This window comes from Parambassis ranga, chromosome 2 (genome assembly GCF_900634625.1).
Source record: "Parambassis ranga chromosome 2, fParRan2.1, whole genome shotgun sequence".
In the NCBI taxonomy this organism is placed as follows: Eukaryota; Metazoa; Chordata; class Actinopteri; family Ambassidae; genus Parambassis; species Parambassis ranga.
The window spans coordinates 42,387,299-42,410,363 of NC_041023.1; the positions used below are offsets into that span (position 1 = coordinate 42,387,299).

Sequence of the window (23,065 nt, forward strand, 5' to 3'; positions counted from 1 at the left end):
GATCAATTGACACACACACACATAAAAGTATATAAAAGTATTGAAAAGACTCTGTGAATAAAGCTGTTAAACTGTGAACTCTGAACTTTGTTAAAACCTGACATTCAAGGCAAGTTTGCAGATTGTATTACTTCATGTAAGCACCTATTTACACAATCTACCATCCATACAAACCTGAACAATAGGATCTATTAGTAATGTCCATGTGCTTTAAAGAGAAAAAACACACAGAAGAAGAAAGTGAAGGGAAAACATTTTTATACTTAAATTGGATTATTTTTCATGTTCTTTGACTCTGTCTTTACACATGCTGTCCTAAAGGACACACCATGTTCTGCTTCTTTTTATAATCATCAAAGTTGATAACCTGAAGTGTCTTAAACATTTAACAAATAAATTCCCTAAACTGTGACACTTAAACTAAAGAAATGATGCTGTTATTCTATATGACCAGCAGGTGGCAGAAGAGACTCAGAAACAAGGAGCCACATGCTCAGACAGGCTCAGCTCTTGCCTCCTTTCCCATCCACAAAGCATGCTTCAAAAACATATGTATGTGTGTAAATATATATGAACAGTAGTTTATAACACAACATGTGTGGGTGTGTGATGACACAGTTTTCAGTCTGGTTAGTAACAAGTTAGTCATTAATGAGTCCAATTAGTCCAAACCCACATCTCTCCTGTTCTCCAGCCTTCCTCACCACCACCAGGTCTAGACACACACAAACGCCAAACTGTGGTAATACCAGATATCATGGCATCATCAACTCTTCATAAGAATTTGTTTCTTTCTTTTTATATCTTTTCTTTTCTATTAGCAGTGATCAGTCTCATCTGAAGCTCCTCCTTCATGGTGTGGTTACAAACCACAGCACCCAGCAGTCTTATCTGAGGGCAGCAGGGGCTGATGGGAGTTTTGAGCAGCTCGTCCTCGTTTGGCCTCAGCTGCATCAGAGCGTCACTTCTCTGTGAGTTCACCAGAGGAAACATGCTTCTCCTGCCGGCTGCTGCTCTCTGCTGTCTGTGTTCAGGTGAGTGTTTCCAGCCAATCAGGCGCCGACGAGCCGCACCTGTAACAAACACTGACCTCCACCTGTCTCTCCAGCGCTGGTTTCCATGGCAGCAGATCTGATTCAGGACGACCCCTCGCTGACCAGGAGAGTCGGTGGAAATGTGTCCTTCAGCTGTGGAGGGCTTCAACAGTGTAGCCACAGCTATGTGTGGTGGTTCCAGAAGAAAGACAAGGACACATTCAGAGTGATTCTTTATATTGATAATGATGATGGTGACTATCGAGGTTACAATCATCCTCAGATAGATGATTTCTCAGCTGTAGAAACACAGAAGGGCTGGGAGCTGGAGCTCAAGACAGTTAAAGAGGATCATTCAGCCACCTACTACTGCTCCTGTTTGACTGGGTCCCACAGTGAGAGATTATGCGAGCAGCCTGAACAAAAACCAGCAGAGAACAGAAAACCACATCAGCTTCATGTTTCACCTCCATCTCAGACTCAAACACACTCAAAGAGCTCTGAAACATTGAAAGCTGCACAAATCCATGTTTGATCCCAACAAAGGAAGGAATGAGTCCATGTGACCAGAGGGGACGCTGACTGGGAGTCTTCCAGTCAGAGCTTCACATGTTAACAGAGGAAGTTTAGAATCAGCAGGAAAAAGCTGATGATGAGGACGCTTCGATGGTTTTTACAAACATGGAGATTTTCAGTGTCTCTGTTTTACACAGACGTTCCTGCAACATGGAATTCTGACAGAATTCTGCCTCCTGATTGGATCCTTCACTCAGCAGGTTTTTGTATGAGCCTGTTTCACTGTGTGGAATGTGAAGATCTTTGGTCCTGGAACTAAACTGATAGTAACAGGTAAGAACTAACATTTATTTTTACTGTTGGAAATGTTGAAGCTGTTTAAAGTCACTTTCTTCATGAACTGTTTCTACTGAATCACATTTTTATTATTTTTATACTTTGTATAGAATTTATCACACAGCACACGGACAGAAAAAATTAAATTAAAAAATTAAATTGAGTTATTGTTTCTGCAGAATTATTTAGTGTTTCATCATTTCAGTATTTTTAATCAGTAATAAATTAATATATAAAATAAAGAAACCTGATGTGGTGCTACAATAAGAGAAAATAATTTGTACACATAAAAGATAAAAGATGACACATTTAAGATAAACATTAATGTGTTTTACATGTTAACACAGGTTCCATATTCATCAAAATTATACAACATATAAAAATACATATTTTGCTTTTGTAAATAAAGACATCAATATGTAATAATTATAATAACTCATCATAATGTGTATGTTAAATGTGATCTGGAAAATATTTTATCTAGCATGTCCATCAATAATATTTAATGAACAGAAATGTATAATATTTGACATATCCACACATACTGCCCGTGTCTGCTTCAAGTTTATTCATTTAATGTTTATATTTCATGCTGTATTTATTTCATCCCTAATATGCAAATCGCTTCTTAAAATACAAATCATGAACGTACACAGTCCTTCTCTGGTTAACTATAAACTTCATCACTACATCCAGTGGTAAAACAGACGTGAGCCCTTTTGTTGCTGCTGTCAGCTTCAAGGAGACATAAATACAGCATGAACTGAATCAATATGAATTAAAATGGAGGAAACCTTTATTTGACCCACAATGCAGAAATTAAATAAATAAATGTAATATTAAATAAATACATGAGGCAACAAATGAATTAATAATATGCCACCAATATGCGGCATGGTGATTTAAATCATGTTTCATACATAAATCTGACCAATTAAAACAATTTACAGATTTTTACAAGTTATTAAATAATATGTAATGTATATGACAGATTCATTATAATTTTAGCCATCAGATGCGTCATGTGACATGTCCTCCAACATTCCAAGACGTGCATGTTAGGTTCATTGTCTTTGTCTTTCTGTGGCAGCCCTGTGATAGACTGGCCACCCATCAAGGCCTGTCTCCCACTGACAAATACAATAGACTCCAGCCCCCCATGACCCTGTATACTTGTATACTTGTATACAAGTTCAGGAATGATTTAAATTCCCTATCACCTCACAGCATGATGGAGCGGCTGCACTGACAGGCTGATGATTGTGTGTCTGTGTTGTGTAGCCTCAGAGCAGCAGGTGGTGAAGCCTGTGGTGAGCGTGTACCCAGCAGCACCCACAGGCCGTCCTGAGGGGAGCAGCTCCCTGCTGTGTCTGGCCTCAGACATGTTTCCTCCTCTGGTCCGCTTCTCCTGGAAACGACAGAAGGAGAACGGCCCGCTGGAGGAGCTGCATCCTGCTGAGGGAGAGCAGCTGGAGCTCAGAGAGACGGGACACAGCGCCGCCATCTTGTTTGTCCAGCAGCAGGAGAGCAGCAGCTATAAGTACAGCTGCTATGTCAAACATGAGGGGGGCACAGTGAAGGCCCAAACAGAGCAAGGTAATGAACATGTTCATGAGATGTTGAGCAGAGAGCAGAGGACCTTTGTAAATATGTGACTCTTCTGTTTCAGAGCTTCCAGCTGCAGCTTCCTGTCCTCCAGAGAGAGAACCTGCAGACCTGCCAGCTGTGCAGCTCACTGACTGTAAGACCCATTCAGGATGAAGATGTTCACATCCCAACACAGTCAGAGAATGACCTGTCTGTCTGTCTGTCTGTGTGTCAGGGTCCTTCCAGTCTCAGTGCAGGGTGAAGCTGCTCCTGCTGCTCTACACTGTGCTGATAGTGAAGAGTCTGCTGTACTGCTGTGGACTCTCTCTGCTGATGATCGGCTGACTGCTCGTCCTCCATCACATCATCCATCACTGTCCTCAGAGTCCATCAGTGATCACATGATGCTCTTTTTTTCTCTTTGTACTAAAACTTTGAGTCAGTATAAAACTGAATCTGACTTCCTGTCTGCTTCGATCTTTCTGCATTTATAGCTTTACTTTTTATCACAAAGTGTCTTCACATTATTTCACTGTCATTTCACAGTAAAGCTGATCCATCATGTTGCAGCCTGGCAGTCATGTGACCATGGTTGTCAAGCAGCAGGTGCAGAACAGGATGTGATCAAAATCAAAGGATGAAACCAACGGCTGTTGTGTGTGTTCAGCGTGGTGTATGTGTGTGTTAATCCTCTTTTATAAATCTGCATTCCGACGACTACTGTTTTCTTCACAGTGACATAAAATGAGAAAATGTTTGAATGTTTTATCTGCACACATGTGCTCTCTGAGATTTGATGATGAATGAATGGTTTCAATGTGAGTATATGAAGAAATGAACCTGCAGCTGTCTTCAGACTCTCTGCAGCTCTGTCACTTTCTGATATTAATAAACTCTTTCAGATCTGATGTTTTGTATCCAAACACATTTTCTGTGATTAATTAATTGTTGAAAACACTGAGTGCAGACTGATCAGTTTAAAGAGCATGCAGTGAGCAGGAAATGAGGCAGGTTGAGGACTTCCTGGAATGATTCTGTAACCGTCACAGTGAAACCCACAGAAACCCACAGAGCCGTCTGATTGGCTGCTTTCTGTCCTAATAACCACTGAGATCACACTGATATCTGCAGCTGTTCCTCCTTCTCTCTCTACACTAATAATGCTCTTGTTAAACAGTAGATGTAGCATTAAGCATCACTGCCCTCAAGTGGTCACTGTCAGGTACAACATGTTGTCTGTGAAGGTGAGAGTATGAACCAGAGGTACAACTGACCTGTGATGTCATAACAAGACCAACAGCTCTCTTTAACAGACCAAGAGAAGAGTGATGTCACAAGCAGACCTAACAGGCCAGTTTAAGACAAGTGGAGAATGATGTCATAATCAGAGCAACACATGAAGTAAAGACATGTATGAATGACTGTGGTCAAAGAAAGAAATTATTGAAGTCAATAGAAAATGAGAGTAAATGTTGCTGCTGTCCTTCACTCTGACTGGAGACAGGAGCTGTATAATCATCATTCTAACAATAAGAAGAAAGCAGCACACCAGTCACATGATCATGTTGTACAGTAATGAGTGGAAACAAAAAGCAGGAAAGGAGGAAACAGAACTTTTAGCTCAAGTGCTGCCACCTAGTGTCAATATGTGGTATTAATTCTACTACATATTCCACCTTTAACTCACTGCCATATATACTGTGCCATGTGTGAAGTGATAATAAAAATGTGAATGTGAATGTGTTGTATATTAACAACAACACCTGTGCACTTTTAACCCGCACTTTTGTACAATCGCCAACCCTGCCCACAGCTCCTGTTGATGACGTCGTAAGCACTTTCACTTGCAACCTTGGAGACATGCCACACTGGTTAAAACTCAAAACACAATCTGCACACAGACAGAAGACAGAAGGCGAAAAACTATGCTCCAATCCTAAAACCATCCTATTTCTCAGAGATTATCCATAGGAAGAGCGACAATGCTCACACATTGTCGGCAGCATATTTGTCTGAATTGCACACCCTGAAGTTTGTCACTTCACCTTTACTCAATGGAAACGTGTTATATTAATGTGCACCCTGATTTGAACTGTACATGATTGTTTACACAAATAAAGAAAGCTGAGAATAAAACTAAATGTTCATTCAACATCTGTTTATTGTTTACACACATGGATGTTACAGTTTATAATTATATCTTACATATATAAGATCCACAACATATCAAAAGTAAAGAATGAAAAAAAGAGTTAAGAAAATAACATCACTATCAATAAATCCTGGAAACCAAAATCATTTCTCCCACGGAGAAACATTGTTTACTGTCACCATGACAACAGTTACAGTACAAATATCCATAGATTAGACTGAACTGTAATCGATCAGCAGAGTTGAGAAAACATGTGAACTTGGTTAGGATGATTCAGATATGCAACAAGCTGTAGTGAATTTTAACTTATTATTGGCTGAAGGAGCAAGAAAAAAAATCAGACTTCATTCTTTGTCTGACTGCATGTGATGTTTTTTTTTTGCTTTAAAACATAAATATATGAAATGTTGATTCTCAAACCTGTGATCGTTCATTACAGGAGAGCTGCGCTCAACAAAGCAGCGTGTTGAACGCACCTCGAGCTGTTTTAATCTATGGCAAAACGGGCACACTGGCACTTTGATGGCTAATCACGATCACTTCAGGGGAACAAATAAGGCACAAGCATGCACACACACACACACACCTGTTCACCTCAATCCCACACACACCTCAACTGACACAGCCCTCTATTTTTTTTTAAATCAATATATGTACAGCCCAACAGTATATTTGTCTATTCAAATGTACTGAGATCAGCTGACACACACACACACACATACACTGACTTACAACAGCTATTTTTTTTTGCCTCAGTCAAACTAAATGAATGATCTTTTGGTTCTTTTCAGTCACATCCTATTCTGAATTATAGCAACAATACAACACCAATATTCAACCACTGATGATGATGATGATTTGGCCTTTGAGAAATTAAAAGACAACAACTTAAAGAGCAGTTTTGGCCACAAACCTTTACATGAAACTACAGGAAGGAGACGCAGCTGAGTGGGGTCACAGAGGTTAGCCTCCAGCCACATACATCATACTCTGAACTGATTTCATGTGATGCTTTGGATGAGCTCAGTTTGGAAACAGGTGTCAGAAAAATAAAATCTGAAGAGGAGAGGAGCCAACAACAACAACAACAACAGCCTGAAGTATACAGAAAAATAGAAACCATAGAAAAAACTGAGCCGACATGCTGCCTACATTCAGCCTGTGTTCAGCCGTCACCAACACAAAACCATCTATACAGACTGAAAGTGTTCAGGAGTGAATGATCTCCTGCTACACTCTGCAGCACAGCTTATTCTGGATCACCTCACCCCATCATACAACTTGGACAAACTCCATTATTGGCACAGCCTGACACACAATGTGAAAGCATCAATAAAGGTATAAATAAACCCTCACAACAGCATCAAGAGCTATTTTTAAATGTGGCATCAATCCTATTAAATAAAGGGCTAATACAAAAAAAGAACATACAGGGGTGACACAGAGATGCCCTTCTTCCTCTGAACAGAGCGTAATCACTTCCTGTAACCATGACAACAACACAGTCAACCTCTACTCCTCTACTGCTACTACTACTGTATGACACGACTCTTTAGGCTAATAGCAGGTAGGCGTGCAGCTGGCAACAGATTAGGATACAGGGCATTTTTTTTCAAAATAATAACACTTGGTTCTCTGCCACTGAGGTAAATAAAAGTCCAGCATCTGTTGGTTTTCCACTGAACATCAATGAACCGAGTCGTATAAAACAGCTGCGTACCACCTAAAAACAGCTGATGTGCTACGATGACACGAGGAAGTCCGGATATCTCAAGATCTATTAAAATATCGACGAGCTGTGACGCATTACACAGACACAGAGCAGGTCCAGCTCTCATCCACACAGCTGCTCACTTTACAGCATTTCAGAGATTGTCCACAACGTTTGGTACCAAGTTCACCACATGTAAGTTCACCTGAGTCTTTCACACCTCAAGCTCAGAATCCTACAGAGGCTGGACGCCATTTTTTTTTTGGCAACACATATAAAAACAACACATCACAGATATACAGAGAGAAACACATGCAGATAGAAATGAAGGGCTGCTGACACTGGTCACACCGGGTCAGCGTCATACTTTAAATCTCCAAAGATCGTAAATAAACATGGACAAACCTTCTGTGATGTCATCTGTAGGAGCTCCAAGTCACCCCATTGTCACAGTCTATATAACACTCGGTTAAAGCAGTTAATTTGTTAACATTTGTGTGAGGACTGGCTCACTTTTAGAGCCCTCTGGAGGCTGTGAGAGGAACTGCAGCTTTTTAAGAACTCCACTTTCATATGAGCCAGCTTTGGAAGCTGATTCACAGATCATCAGCAGCTGCTGCCCTCAAAACCTTCCACCCAGCTTTGACATGTGCGCACACACACACACACACAGCAGGTGGGAGGAAAGGTTTGAACCCAGCAGCGTGACCCAGTGTGACAAATGAACAGTATGTTTTTGTGCTATTGTTGTTTTGGGGTTTATCTGCCTGTGGTCTAATGGAGGAGTCACTAATGAAAAGTCTGCTGAGACAACCATGCAGATGGTCCACGACTATTTTCTTTAAGGGAATAAAGCAGACAGATCTGGCGTTGTACCCTGATGAAGCTCCTCATTATTCAGGAGCAGTGGTGAGCTAAAGACTAGATGCTGCAGGGAGGTGGGGCGGGGGGGGGGGGTTTGACTGAAGCGAGGATGGTTAGGCGAAGACCAGATGATGCTGGTCCAGCAGGGTCCGGGTGAAGTTGTTGATCGGCCCAATGGCGCTGAGAGACATGGCGTTGTCCCGCCCCCACAGCAGGTTAGGACCAAACACAACAGCCAGGTTACTGTTGGTCATCTTGTTGACCTCACTGTTGGCTGACACCTAAACACACACACACAGCCCTAAGAAACAGACATACAAATGTGAAAGGAAAGGAAGCGTGGTGTCAGAGCCGTACCTGTGCCAGGAATGTGATGAGGTATCGCAGTGATGCATAGTTCTCCTCAGGCAGAGACTCCACAAGCGTCTTCATGACGGTCACCTGACTGTCACTGGATACAGCTGCAACCAATCAAACGCCACTGTGAATAACAATCCTAGAGAAACCACTGATTATTCAACTATATTCAACATGACTTCTTGGACTGATGGTCTTGACATACAGGCGAAGTTGACGATGTCGTTGTAGAGCTGGTAGGTGAGCAGTGGCTCGGGCAGTTCCCTCAGGAAGGTCTTCAGAATCACAGCAGCCAAGTGGACGTCTTCCATGTCTCTGAAATTCACTGCCTGGCCTGAAACACACAAAGCCGCTCAGCTGTAAGCCTTCTTTCTTCTACTTCATCCGAAAGAGCAAAAGCTGCACAAAACTCTGAAACACTAAAGATTCTGCAGGACGAAGCTAAGGACGTTTTATGAGTCTGTGGTGGCCAGTGCCATCATGTATGCTGTTGTCTGCTGGGGCAGCAGTCTGAGGGTGAGGGACATACACAGACTCAACAGAATCATCAGGAAGGGCGGCCATGTTGTGGGAGAGGACGTGGACCCTCTGACAGAGGTGTGTCAGAGGAGGACGTGGTCCAAAATAAAGACCATACTGGACTGTCCCTCTCACCCGCTCCACACTGTGCTGACCAGCTACAGGAGCTCGTTCAGCAACAGACTCCGACTCCCATGATGCACCACTGAGAGACACAGGAAGTCATTCCTGCCTGTCTCAATCAAACTACTGAACTCTGAACGGTAACAGTCACTCAGACACTGTACATTCATGTCAAGCTATATACTATGTAAAGATTTTTATACAGTAGTAAATATGTTCTTCTTTACATACACCTCAGGAATTTAAATGCTATCTAGGTATTTAGTTATTTATTATATATTTCAATTTCATATTTCAATTTATCTTTGATTTCTATTTGTAACAAAAAAGAATTTCCCCTCGGGGATAAATAAAGGAATTCTGATTCTGACTTCTCAGCTCTGCTAGGAAGCCATGATTAACTAACATGTGAGCAAAAGTCACATGACAAAATGGGCTTTTTACCTGAGTTGTACTTGAGCTGCACCTCCTTAACCAGAGTCACGTTGGCAGACCGTCTGAAGATACCCTCAATCTCCAAACCTACACACACACACACACACAAAGAGTCAGTTGTTACTGACAGCGATGCCCTCTGACATGACACGGATTCATCTGTGAATGTTACCTTGCTCTGACAGGAAGATAATGGTGTCTCTCATCACCACAGGAACCGGATCGCCATCTGAATCCCTCTGTCTGAGTCTGACACACACACACAAATAGAGTGAACCTCCAACTTCTAACATGCAGAGGTGGATACAGATTCAGTGACTTACAGTGAGAGTGGCACCCCAAACACCTGGTCAGGGAGGGGAGGGCTGCGAGGAGGAGACGTGGGAGGCTGAGCGGCCGGCTTCAGAGACGCTCTCAATTTGTTGTCATACCTGTGACACAGACAGAGTCATAACATGGGCCACAGTAGAAACCATGCAGTAGAAAATCAATGTTTTTAAATGTCCTTACTCTCTGACACGAGCAGGAATCACCAGCTGGTCACACTTGACCACATCCTCCAGCTCACTCAGGTAGCTCACATAGTTAATCTTCCTGCCAAACTTAAAACTAAAACAGAGGCGGACACAAGGTCAGCTTAAAGAGATTTGTGGAAGTGTGTACACTACATTAGATGCATGCACAAGTTGCCCGGTGTTGGCACAATATTTAGGGACTCACCCACACATGCAGGAAATTGTTGCTGGACTTTGGCCTCACATTGATTAAGTGAGATAAAATATGAATCATGGAAACGAACCTGATGATCGGTTTGAAGAGGATCAGCAGGGTCTTGATGAACATGGTGGGATGGACGATGTACAGGGCCTTGATGTTCTTCTTGTACCTAAGAACAAGCAGATGTTCTGTGGTGTATTGTAAAGAGTGAGTGTGCATGCACATGATGTCACTGAGCTCACTTTCTGTCAAACTCCCTGTAGGCGTCTCGCAGCCAGCTGAGAGAGGGTTTGTTTTCACTGGTCAGCCCGTGATGGAAGTAGATCAGCGTGTAGTCACTTTCCACGTACTGATCCAGAGTTCCTTTGAGGTACCTGCACAAAGGAAACATTAAAATATTATACAAAACGCTGGAGCGGAAACATATAGATGAGGCTGAAAATGTGAACCACTGTGCAGCAAACGCTTCATTTACCACTGGAGGACGTGTTACCACCCACACAGCTTTACACACTGACACATTACGGCTACAATCCTTCTTTTTCTTAACCATCTGAACCCAGAAATGACAGCGTGAATCATCAGAACTAATGGGTTCTTCTCAATTAAAAATATATTGTGAAGAACTGAAAGCAAACAAAAAAAGGGAAGCCATGATTGACTCACACATTTGTGCCTAATTTGCAGTTGAAAATCCAGAACAAGTCTTTAGTCTTTCTAGCTGCACAACGAAATGCACTGATTTAGAAATAAAGAAAATGAGCCTACACTAACTCAGGGTTCATGGGGTTAAATCATACACTCATCATGTGAGCAGAGGAGTCTGAGGTCCCATTAATACTCACATCAGCAGTTTGTGATGGTCCAGCTGGTGCTGCGGAGGCATCCTGCAGGCGTTAAATACGATCACCTTCCTGCCAAAGTTATCATCACCTACAGACCGAGAAACAGCATTGTGACATCATATTCAGCCTGTAGAAATGTGGGTAACAGATAAAAGTTTGTGACTGAGTTATCTGACCTGCAACTTCAATGATCTGATGCCTGGCGATGTCATAGAAAGGATGGTCCCAAGGCAGGTGGGGAGAGCTGGCATCAAAGCACTGAGACACATCTGTCTCTGAAACACACACACACTCATAAACACACAGATAAAGAGCAATGAACACATACAGCATCTCAGCAACACCCACCTGACTTGCTGAGCGCGGACTCATCCGCGGGCCACTGCTGGTCCTCTATAGTCGCCAGCTTCAGCTGCCCTAACTGCGCCGTCGCAGGGTCATCCGCCAAATCTACCAGCAGCTCGGAAGACATCACTCACATACACACACACACTGTGCAGGAATGGCTCAGATACACTCACATATACACGCACAGGGATACGGAGCCTGCAGGAGACAGACACAGTGGAGGTCAGTGGAGTCTGGATGTCGTCCTGTGTCACCTGATTCTCTGTGCCACAGAAAACATGTCCAGCATCGTTCTTCCTCTTCTCGCACATTAACTCTCTCTCCATTCTCTACACACTTCCTCTTATCTCCCAACCCCCCATTAGATGCACTCTGCCTCAGTCTCTTTCTCCACATTAACACACACTCAGAGCCTCGGCTCTCGCTCTGCATGATGTTATGCTGGTTGACAGCATGTTGCTTTAAATAAATATTGCTACTAACCAACAGTCGCAGTCAGCCTATTGCTGCTGAGCAAACACACACATACACACACTGTGAGAGAGCACAGTAGCTGAGAAGCTGGATTTATTTGGACGATGTTGTGGGCAGTAACAGGTTCCTCTCTGTGCTCACAAAGCAGGTCAGTGGAGGTCAAAGCAGAGGACCAAGGCCACACCACCTGACTGTGAGCTCATTTCTGGACGTGATGTGGCTTCAGAATTTAGTCCGGGTTGTTTTCAGTGAGTGTGCAAGCTGCTGCTGTGGAAGTAGAATGTGGAGCTGTGCTGAGCAGGGCAGTGAACATTACACTGTTACAGGAAAGACAGCATGCTGATAGGGCTCCGCTGGGTGTGACTACTTTAAATTGAGCAGAGGCACAGTGCCAAATCTGCAGTTTAGAACATGTTGATCATGGCGGCGTGCACAACAGCAAACACCACTATCACAGATCATATGATACTAGGACCCACATTTGCTCATCTGGTTTCACGGGTACTCAACTATGCTCACTGCTCCCTGAATCTCTTAAATAATAACAATAAATACCTGGATAACCAGGGTAAATATGTCTATGTGCCCAGCCCCACCTGTCTGTCTGTCTGCAGGTAGCATTGTTTAAGGACTGTGTTGCAACACAGCCCTCTGTACACACACACACACACTGTATATATGAGCAGTTTGCCGAAGGATCCAGCTGTCACAGCACCCTGCCCCCCTTCATTCCTGCTCTGCAGAGGAAAGCAGCTTACACTCAGTGTGCTTCAGGGGTTTTGGGAAGTGGTTCCCTGGAAATCTGAGCAAAAAAACACACACAGAGGAAGCTTCTGTTATCTGCCTGAGTGTGTGTGCATCAGCTTCCATCACTCTCTTCTTAAAGCACAGCAGCAGCACCATCTTGGGAAGCTATGCTCCACTATGTCAGTTAATATACATCATAGAGGGCCCAGAGCTGATGCTAGTTACCACTGAGGTTACGCAATTCTGTTAATGTGAAGGTTAGTTCCAAGAATCACACACATACAGAGATACTTCAGTGAAAGCAGCATCCTTCCCTAAACATCCTTCCTCATCTCTCACTCCTCTGATCATTTTAGCTCTTGATAAAAAACGCAAACTCATAAAAATCTTCTAAAGACTTGAGGGCATTATTAAAGGTCACCATCCAGACTGTCTCTCAAATAAGCCTTCCTGTTAAATAGGTTTCACGTATGCACTTCTGTGATCTATTAATTCATTTATTGAACACAGAATAAGGTTTTATTTTTGCCGAATTTTACAGGGTAAAAACTATACAATATGTTTGGAAAATCTACATGAAACAGGTCATTACGACATGAACCAGAAAACTGTGCTATTAGAGTTTGGTGAGTCGTTCTCTACGTATAGGAGACAGTGTAGACACTGTTGATAGCAAAACCGATAAAAGCAACAAGTGAGGCGTCAGATAACTTCCACACACAAACTCAGCTACAGGAAACATTTAACTGATGCCAGCTGCTGATGTAGAAAAGCTAAACAGGCTAACTTAGCCACATTAGCTGACAGATGTATTAGCAAACATCGTAGCAAGCTAGTACGGCTAATTTAGCAAACACGTCTGCATATTGTACAGGGAATGTTGCTCTGCTGTGTGAGAATTCACGACTAACGTCATAACAATAACTGAAGTAATGCTATGTTTGTAGCTAAACCACATCACTGCAGCGACACAGGTCAGCGTTATCACCGCTAATTAGTCCCACGGAACGAGACAACACTGAGAGTAGACGACCCATGAAAGTCCCTCAAGACGTGGTACTTATATCACAAGATAGTTAAATGTTTTTTTTACCGTAATGTGGTCGCCTGTGACCTGCAGGGCAGCTTTGAGGCGTACGAAGACTCCGTTGATCTGTTGACAGATACGAACCTGTCAACTCTTCCGGTTTGAGGTTTTCAAATTAAACCCCGTGTTTTTGGAACTGTACCGTCAAAATAAAAGCACTCCGTGGCTCCTCCAGGTGATGATTTCGTGGAATTGCAAATGCAGAACACAAAAGTCAACGCTCCGATGTAATTCATTATTACTGTGTAGGAAGAAACACTTTTTAAAATAACATGAAGCCATAATAAACATATTAAAATTGCGTCTTATGTATAAACACTGCCTATATATTGCATTATAATACAATGATTACGTAAATCAAAATATATAACAATTTATATATTTTGATTTACGTAATTATTGATTATTTAAAGCGATTACGTTTTTTAAAGCATTTTAAGGCTACTTCCGGTACTAGCACAAACAGGAAGTGCACAGGTTACTGCAATGACGGTATCCCCTTAGGGACAATTTTGTTTCCGGAAGTGGGAAAGGGGGAAAAACTAGGCTGCAAAAACGTCTTGGTCCGGTGCGAATATTATTATTCATAAGAGGTAAATGCTAAGTAAATAAAGGTTCGTTGTCGGACAGGAAGGTTTTCAGGATAGTTGCAGCACTGACCTCCTGCTGTAAGGCCCGGGGTGACACCATGTCAGCAGAGGGACATGATGACACCGTGAGGCCGCTGTGGACCAACCGGAACTGGCCCAAACTGCGACCTGTGGTGGTACTTTCGACTTTGGGCTCGGCTGCAGTGGTGGCGGCTGTTGGTGTGTTCTGTGCCATGTTTTACCTGATACTTAAAGGTAAGAGCGCACAGAGGGTGGTGCTAACAAAACAAAACAATAACTAGCTTAAATGTGTGTTTTTAATAAGTGATTCTGTCTCAGACCTGCGGGCAGAGAGACTGAGAGCAGAGGATGGGACTGAGGAGCGGATGCTGGGTGAGACCTCAACATTTTCTCCTTCAAGAATCACTGCAACAGCACTGAAGGGTCAACAAGTGTGTGTGGTGTGTGTGTAGGTTTCTGGAGCATCCTGGTGCTGTCAGTGCTGGTAGGATGTGTCTGCTGCGCCCTGTCGTGGACTCTCACCTACATAGACTTGTACCAGCCGGGCAGTGCCTTCCCCACACCGCTGACACTGCACCACCATAGGTAACACACACACAAATACAATCAACACAATAACCTTAACAGGAGTTAATGTGTGTGTGTGTTTGCTTCCTGCAGAGATGAATCCAGCCACGATCTCCTCATGAGTTACGGCGTTGCGGTCCTTAATGGCATCATGGCCACACTGACAGTCATCTGGAGCCTCTCCTGACACACACTTTGCTTTTTGTCCTCACACAAAATATATTTCTTTGTCATACTTATCACATATTTCTTTCTAAGCATGCACTTGTTTTTCTGATTGACCTGCAGAATGTATTCAGCCATGTTTACATCCATTTGGTCTTTATACACTCTCACTCATCAACACTGGAGCTCACTTAGTGTGTGGTGTGTTATAATGAAACAGACACACACTGTTGTGTTTTCAAGATTTATAACAAAAGATTTCATTTTATGTCGCTCCTTACACGTTTGACCCTGTAAGGCACTTCATACCTTCTTCAGAAGCAGATTGTAGATTGTAGGTATAAAAATACTACTGTAACACACAATAAAGCTTCCACTGCTTGTGACCAGCTGTGTCTCTGATAGTGCAGTATTCAAATACTTGAGTAAATATGATATTATGGAGTAACAATAACATTTTAAGGCAGCTGAGAAATGCAAAAATTATATAAATAACTTGTAACTTAGACATTAACACACAGCAGAACCCCAGCTGCCCACAGAAACATGGCAAGTAAACAATGTGTTGTCAGATTGTACTGAAGGCATCTCGCCACCTAGTGGCCAAACTGAAACAATGCAGCTTGTGTTTTAGCAGCTGATGTTTTTACACCGTGTGAATCCTGTCTAATGTTCAGTCACTCTGTTTATAGTTTACTGGAATATATGTATTAAGTTCATTGTTTTGTAGCAAGCGTGTAACATAATTAAAAAACATAAAAAAGTACAACCTTACATTTCTTTGGAAATCTGACCAAAACATTTTGTGAGTTTTTGTCATGTGACTGTTGGTCCGAAATGGCTCCTTTGTCATGCTGATGAGTGCAAATTTTAATTAATAATTAAAGTGCTTTGAAATATATTAATAGTAGACTTGGTCATATTTGACTTTGGAGCACTATGATTAACATGATGTGTTTAAAGAGTGTTTAGAGTCTGAGGGTTTGTCAGACTGTTCAGGGTTTTAGCAGCAGCTGTTTGAATGAGTGCTGGTGAAGACACAGCACCTCCACCCACTGCTGTGTCAGTGGCTGCAGAGGTCACTCCAGTGAACACAGAGCTTCGCCTCACTCTTTACTTGCTACCTCGTGTCACTGGCAGGAGAGTCCGACCCAGTTTCTGCTCCGTCTTGTGCCAGGACCTCCTGCTCGGAGCGCCTCCTGGAGATGAGGGTCCAAAGGCCCGCCAAGAGGAAGATGACAGAAATGGCAGCAAAGTACCCGCCGTAGATGAGGAACTGCAGAGTAAAAATGAAACATCTGACACCCTGTTCTCTACTGTGGAAAAGGGAAGTGATGGTGCTGCGTCTTCTCACCTGCTTGATGACGTCCAGGCCCAGGCCAGCTGAGTCCACCACCACCACAGTGATCACAGTCTGCAGCAGCAGCGCCACAAAAGTGTTGACTCCAAACACCAGAGCATAACGCTGCATATTTAGACTGGCTGCAATCTCATAGCTGAAATAAAACACAAAGAGAACAGAACTGCTGTGTATGTACTCACAGGTTGGTGACTCAGCATCACTCCCCCACTGTGGGACTGCAGATGTTACAACAGCCTCCTGGTTTCTGCAATCTGCTCTGCACTTACACAAGCGTCCTGTTCCTGCCTGCGATACTCACGTAGCCACTGTGATGAGCAGCATGTAGATGGATCTAAATAGGATGTATGAGCAGTAGCACACCCAGATGTCCTTCACCAAGTCCATGACAAACACACACACAGCCATCAGCAGGGAGAACACACACAGAGCCAGTTCCCCCCACACAGTCCAGGACACGGGCAGGCAGCCCACCAGCAGAGCTACCAGGGCACCTGCGGACCCACACAACAGTTGTTACACCCTTCACCTGCCACATGTTTACAGAGAAGGTCACAGGTCAAACCTCACCGAGCAGCGTGGACGCCGTCTCTACGTAGCCGTTGTAGATTTCATAGTCACTGGAGGGACGAATGTTCTCCCACAGGACCTGAGCGTAGTTGACAATCTGGTAATAGCCGCAGGTGGCCAGAGCCCACCACAGCGACCAGGCCAGCAGGGGGCGACACTTGTAGCACTGAATGGAGTCTTTAAAGAGCAGCCGCAGCACCTCCAGCAGGCCTCTCCTACGACCTCCTGCCTCAGAGGAGACCTGCAGACAGACATGGGTGGAGTTTTAAGTGATCCCATCACATCCGTGTTTCCTCCTGAGTAAAGCAGCGTGTCTCTTACCTGGCCTTTCAACGGCACTTTGCTCTTCGAGTCCTCCGCCTCTTCCAGGAGGGAGGGGCTCCTGTCCTCTGCTGCTTCTGTGCTTGTGTGGAAGAACAGGCTTTTCTGGGGCATGGGAAGGAACCAGGGAGCCACAAAGGCTACGATGGCCGACGACATGGTGATGATGACCAGGTTAAGCAGCTGAGCTTCAGCCACAGAAAGAAGGAGCTGACCCATCAGAGATCCAGCAGCAGATCCGAACAGAGTGACGCTGCGGCAGTAGCCCGTCACTTTCTTGTAGTGCACCGGTTCCACCACGCTGTAGATGTAGGAGTAGTAGGCCACGTCTGAGGCTGTTGCCAGTCCAAAGACAAACTCCAGAAGCTGCATGGTCAGCAGACCCTGAGCCTTCCACAGCATGACATATGTCACAACTAAGCTGGTGGCCTGCAGCAACAACACCGGCTTGTAACGGAGATAGTCAGTGGCCAGGAAGACCGGAAACAGCAGCACCAGGTATGAGTACGTCCACACCGGGTAAATTTCATTGACGACCTGCAGATAACACAAGATAAATGGTGCATATAGACTCACAGCGATCACACTTGGTCACAGTGCCTTTGATTATGTGGGTCACATCAGCACTTGACAGAGGTCATTATTTGGGGATTAACCAGAAATCCCAAAAGGTGACCATTCTTCACAAGATTATTCTGTCTGAGACCAGAGTGGAAAGAAGTTCTTTTATAATTGCACAAAGTAAAATACTTGGAAACATTAACTCTTAATAAGTAGAGATGGATCTTTGCCATTTTATGTATTACACTGTTTCTATATATATAAGGCTATATACACCCTATGTGGGTCAAAACATCAGCATTCAAACTTGCACTTTCTTCAGGAAATGCCCTTTTCTAGTTTTAAAACTTGAAGTTGACAGAAGAAGAAGAAGAAAGAGGGTGAAGAACATTACCTAGCAGCAATCAAACTAATGACGTCTACGTATAAAATAAATTATCTTGCTTCTTAATCGCCTGTTAAACCCATGTATAACCGTCCAAACTTGTATCTTTTATTCACACACACACATCTATAGTGGTGCAGCCGGAAACGGTAATAATGCAGCATCGGGTGCCTCACACACACGATGATGAACAGCCGGTTTGACAGGTTTCAGTCATGTTTGATTAGTGATAATAATAATAACAACATTACAGTACGATGAGTTAGAACTGTTTTACTTTTGTTAAAATCGTGTTTGTTTTTTTTTTTGCACTATATTCGTCTGTACAATGAGATACAATAATATACAATATATTACGGTAAAAGTTAACGCAGCGGCGGCCGTAGACTTTAGCCGCTAAGCTAGCTTACCTCGGTCTCCGTTAGGTTTTTGTCCGGTCCCATCAGGTAGGCGGTGAGGAAGGGCTCCAACGGCCGCAGGTTGGAGAAGAACCCGTACAGGCATAGCAGTAGAGTGGGGTAAAACAGGGACATGTTTGACACAAACGTGACCTCCACCAGCTCGCATCACTTGTTTCTTCTTCTGCGCTGCCGCTAAAAGAGTTTTACAAGAGTGGCGCTGCCCGGCGCACTACCACCACCCAAAGGCCAGAACGTGGAACTGCAGCGACTTTGACAGAAAGTTATTTATCAACTCATTTCCCACTAAACTATTAAAAACAACACACAAATATCATTCTATAATACCCAAGAAACTTTTTATTGATAAATGTACATTACTTTGAAGTGTTACAGAGTGAATGTTTTTTTATCCATCCAGCACACAACAGGGAAAGTAGAGCGGGAATTACTGAAGCAGATGCTTTATTTAGTCAGAAGCAAGTCGAACAAAAAAAAAGCCCAGATGTTTTTTTGGATAAATAATAGTTTGGTTCTTGACACAGCTGGAGCACAATGGAGAGTCACAACAAATACTATTACAGTAAACCTGTAGAAAAACACAAGCAACAAGAACAAGATGTGAGCAGAACGGGCCGAGCCATGAACACACATTCAGATAACGCAGTTTTAAGACAAGTTGGCATAAAAGAGCTGATTCTGAACAACCAGGTGACTCCAAAGTGGTGGACAAAGTGCTTTAGATGGACAGCAACATTAACAGTGTGGGGCTTCATTCAGCAGCTGCTCCTGTTCTGAACTGGTTTCATTTGTTTTTCTAAAATGACCTTGTACACATTTAAAGCAGTGTGGAATGGGTGAGTTTTAATGCATCAAAATCTTAGTGGACAAGAAGATGGATGTCATCATGGATTTCATCTCTGTGAGTCAGTACACAGATGTCAGGATGTGGTTAGCCTAGCCTTGCACAACAGATAAGTCTGTGTACTGGACACACACAGGAGAAAGATTCCTTAATGTTTCCCCACACAAAAGCATCTCAGAGTAACACAAACCGGTTGTAATCAGAGCAGATGTCATCTGATATCGCTCCTGCAAAGGCAGATGAAGCTACATAGTGAAGTGTCTTGTGTAATCGTATTCTATTGTGGGAATGACAGCCTGCACAAACTTGAGGAAAATCAGAAGATACCTGGAAGTTTCAGTTAAGGAAAACAAAACAGTGAATGTATGTAAACAAACAGGTTTTAACATGGAGGTGTATCATTTTTGAGCAGCCTCTTGTGACAACCATAGGAACTGCACTTCATCACTATGAAAGGATACATATGCACACCAAGCTCTCCTCCTCCTTCTGCCACAGTCTCAATGATCTTTTTCATCACTTCAGCATGTCTGAAAGAAACTCAGGTCAGTAACCATACGTTTACATGTGTGTGTGTGTGTGTGTGTGTAGCACTGGCAGGAAACTGATCTCACCTGCATGGGTGGACGGAGCACATGGCTGGGGGAGGAAGGTGCGGGTGGTTCTCGATGGTGACTGTCTTCTTCACGTGGTCCTGGCTGATGTCCTCATACATCTGTTCTACAGTCAGTGGCTGCCTGTCCTGGAAGACACAGCAACATGGCAGCCATGATAAACTCATTTTATTTATTACAAAGATGTCATGAAGTCTTTGGGTTCACATACTTCATCATATCCAAAGAGCCAGAGTCGAGGGGTCTGGTAGTATTTATCATAGGTGATGTACAGGTCATACGTTCTGGTCTGCAGGATGGCGTCTTCGCTCCCCGGCTCTGCTTTGGCTTTGTTTTCCACCATTTTACTGGTGTCGAGCGTCGCCTGGAGAGTAGACAGCAGGATTGTCAGGTGGAAGTGGGATGATCACTGACATAAAAAAACATGCTGTGATCTCACCTCGTCTGTTTCCAGCAGGCCGCTCTCCTCATATTCTGAAAGAAAAAAAAGTTTGTGCTTGATTATGAGACATCAGACAGCGGCTCCATGAGAGATACCTGCTGACAGAAGGGAGATACCTTCCATATCTGCTGCCTCTCCATCCTCATCTTCATCATCATTATCATCATCACAACAGGCTGCAGACGTAGTGTTCATGTTCTTGTCCTGGAAAAGTTTAGATCAAAAGTGTAAAGGTTGTTCTATACTTCATGAGAACAGAGAGCAGAGAACTCGCTCCACGGGTGGTAATAGTAAAAACAAAAGTTCGTTTCGGCACGGAGATACCATACTCCACGAGACGTGTGTGTGCAGAACTCCTCATACGGCCCTCCTACGCAGCGCACATCACACACAAAAGGTTGACAATGCAATTGTATTGCAAATTGTGAGCACAGTCGTGGTTGCCTGGCCTAACGAGCTGATAATGTTCAGGGAAGAGGGCGTACAGCATGACGATAGAAGATCAGTAGCTGACTGTAGCAGACCTCTGGTCTGTGTGAGTTTATTTCTGTGAACGTGTGGATGACTGTCTGCAATAATGCATCCCGTCTCCCAGTGTTTAATGTGCACGAGCCACTGTAACGCTGTGATCGATACTGGGATTAGTTTTTATCGCCACCTTTTGGACAGACGCTCTCCTCTGTGCGCCGTGTTTCTCCTTCCAGGAGCTGTTTGCCAGCTGCTCATCTAAACTATCCATCATCGCTGTTCTTACTCTTTCTGTCTGTGTGTTCTGCATCTGAAGACTTGTCTTGCGCTTCTCCACATTCATCACGGCCACAATAAATTCCGACCAATCACAGCATGATTGACGCACAGCCTTGTGAGAAAAAGTTCTGCCCGGGCCATGTGTCCGAGATCGCTGCACAACGGGCGGTCCGAGAGAAAAATGACATCATTTTGTGGGCGTAACGCCGGCAGGGGGAAGGGAGTTCTCTGTTCTCGTTGAGTATGGATCCAGCTAAAAGGTCTTTTTTATTTCCATGAAACACATATTTCTCTATAAAAATACAAAGTGTACCTTATTGTTGTCCAGTGAAATCTCCTGTACAGCATCTGTGACTCCTGACACACCTGCAGAAACAGGTCAAACAGTCTTTACACCTCTCATCCTCTTCAACAGAACTGATGATGAATACGTTCAGATCAGTGATGTTGTCTGACCTGAGTTGTGGTAAGTGTCCACCCAGCCTCCGTCTCCATCGTCCTCTTCTATGATGGCCTCCAGCTCGTCTGAATACTCCATCTGTTTACAGCGCTTGTAGCAGGGAACTGCAACACACACGCACAGAGGTTGAACTAAAAACTACACTGTTCATCACAGACACAACCCGGACACACCTGTGGACTCCACTTTCCTGTTGTCCTTTAAAGCATGTGATGCCAGAATATAATATTCTATCCAAATAAATCACATGAAAAAAAGAAAATGCAGTTCTTTTTCTCACCATTGCGTGTCAGAAGAAACTGTTTATCCTGGGGTAAATATGGTTTCACCTTCACTTCCTCTCCAGAGGCCCTGAAACACCACAATCATAAAACATGATGTTAGATAAAGTCATGCGTTTCCTCTCTATTACACATAAATTAACTGGAAAAAAATCAAAACACAACATAAAAAAATCCTTTTTGTCCAAAGTCCAAAGGATGACACACAAACAGCAAAGGGTTGTGATGCAATGTGTGTTTCTCCCTGTGTGTTATTGCATTATGCTGTGAAAATACAGAGCTGCACAGAAAATAAGAAGCTAATTACTGACTGAGACTCAGCTCACCATTTCCATGTGGGGCAGTGATGAACCAGATGATCCCCTGCTGCTACAAACTGGATCCCAGAAAGAAAACAAGGACATTTATAAACAGATTGTTGTGTTTTAGTGCAGAACTAGTGAAGCTAAAGGAGCACAGTCTCACCTCCTCTGGTGTGATGACTCCAGTCTCTTTAAATTTGGACTCCTGTCATAAATAATATTATATGTTAGCTTCGGTGTACACAGAGGTAAATAAAAATAACCACCGTGCCTGCTGTGACTGTGTGTTTATGTCATCTCATACTAGCTACCACCTTATCAACAAGCTAGCCCCGTGCACACTCTGGAGGTTTACCTTCAGCACCGGGGTGAGGAACTCCGCCACGCCGAGCGCCGTGCCTTTCACCGTGTTGATCACGTTCTGCATGTCGGCGGTTACAAAAAAAAAATACTCCTGAAAGCTTCCAAACCAAAGGTCTGATTATTTTGACATAGCTACTCAGAGGTAGAGAGCCAGCAAGAGCAAATCACATGACGCTCCTCCTGCTACTTCCGGTATCACAG

The 23,065-nt window shown here is 43.5% G+C and overlaps 5 protein-coding genes across 6 annotated transcripts; 2 read left to right on the top strand and 3 right to left on the bottom strand.

Annotated features, from left to right (window-relative positions):
- The first annotated feature begins 1,119 nt into the window (after window positions 1–1,119).
- On the top strand, window positions 1,120–4,092 carry LOC114444897 (immunoglobulin lambda-like polypeptide 5). Its single transcript, XM_028419790.1, has 5 exons — window positions 1,120–1,164; window positions 1,850–1,883; window positions 3,168–3,482; window positions 3,556–3,627; window positions 3,709–4,092. Exons 1-5 carry the CDS (start codon window positions 1,120–1,122, stop codon window positions 3,816–3,818), a joined length of 576 nt encoding a protein of 191 aa, XP_028275591.1. The 3' UTR covers window positions 3,819–4,092.
- A 1,518-nt stretch (window positions 4,093–5,610) lies between these two features.
- LOC114429798 (rho GTPase-activating protein 1-like) lies at window positions 5,611–13,968 on the bottom strand. 2 transcript variants are annotated; one of them, XM_028398453.1, is made up of 13 exons: window positions 13,859–13,968; window positions 11,545–11,742; window positions 11,373–11,465; window positions 11,197–11,284; window positions 10,594–10,725; window positions 10,434–10,520; window positions 10,145–10,243; window positions 9,958–10,065; window positions 9,807–9,883; window positions 9,644–9,721; window positions 8,763–8,891; window positions 8,558–8,661; window positions 5,611–8,481 (listed from the first exon to the last, which is right to left on the bottom strand). In XM_028398453.1, exons 2-13 carry the CDS (start codon window positions 11,666–11,668, stop codon window positions 8,314–8,316), a joined length of 1,287 nt encoding a protein of 428 aa, XP_028254254.1. In that variant the 5' UTR covers window positions 11,669–11,742; window positions 13,859–13,968; the 3' UTR covers window positions 5,611–8,313. The 2 variants fall into 2 exon arrangements, with proteins under 2 accessions (XP_028254254.1, XP_028254248.1); XM_028398447.1 differs by having other exon boundaries at window positions 11,373–11,471.
- A 377-nt stretch (window positions 13,969–14,345) lies between these two features.
- On the top strand, window positions 14,346–15,584 carry LOC114447407 (ADP-ribosylation factor-like protein 6-interacting protein 6). The gene is made up of 4 exons (XM_028423647.1): window positions 14,346–14,697; window positions 14,782–14,835; window positions 14,916–15,048; window positions 15,124–15,584. The coding sequence occupies exons 1-4, from the start codon at window positions 14,541–14,543 to the stop codon at window positions 15,215–15,217; spliced, it is 438 nt and encodes a 145-aa protein (XP_028279448.1). The 5' UTR covers window positions 14,346–14,540; the 3' UTR covers window positions 15,218–15,584.
- Window positions 15,585–15,673: 89 nt separating this feature from the next.
- Window positions 15,674–18,973, bottom strand: LOC114447386 (thiamine transporter 1-like). Its single transcript, XM_028423611.1, has 6 exons — window positions 18,803–18,973; window positions 17,447–17,983; window positions 17,126–17,366; window positions 16,857–17,049; window positions 16,550–16,691; window positions 15,674–16,471 (listed from the first exon to the last, which is right to left on the bottom strand). Exons 1-6 carry the CDS (start codon window positions 18,923–18,925, stop codon window positions 16,316–16,318), a joined length of 1,392 nt encoding a protein of 463 aa, XP_028279412.1. The 5' UTR covers window positions 18,926–18,973; the 3' UTR covers window positions 15,674–16,315.
- Window positions 18,974–19,127: 154 nt separating this feature from the next.
- LOC114447395 (ubiquitin-like-conjugating enzyme ATG3) lies at window positions 19,128–23,063 on the bottom strand. The gene is made up of 12 exons (XM_028423622.1): window positions 22,857–23,063; window positions 22,665–22,706; window positions 22,526–22,575; window positions 22,199–22,269; window positions 21,915–22,022; window positions 21,772–21,824; window positions 20,828–20,915; window positions 20,709–20,743; window positions 20,481–20,633; window positions 20,270–20,397; window positions 20,117–20,185; window positions 19,128–19,982 (listed from the first exon to the last, which is right to left on the bottom strand). The coding sequence occupies exons 1-12, from the start codon at window positions 22,926–22,928 to the stop codon at window positions 19,901–19,903; spliced, it is 951 nt and encodes a 316-aa protein (XP_028279423.1). The 5' UTR covers window positions 22,929–23,063; the 3' UTR covers window positions 19,128–19,900.
- Window positions 23,064–23,065: the final 2 nt, after the last annotated feature.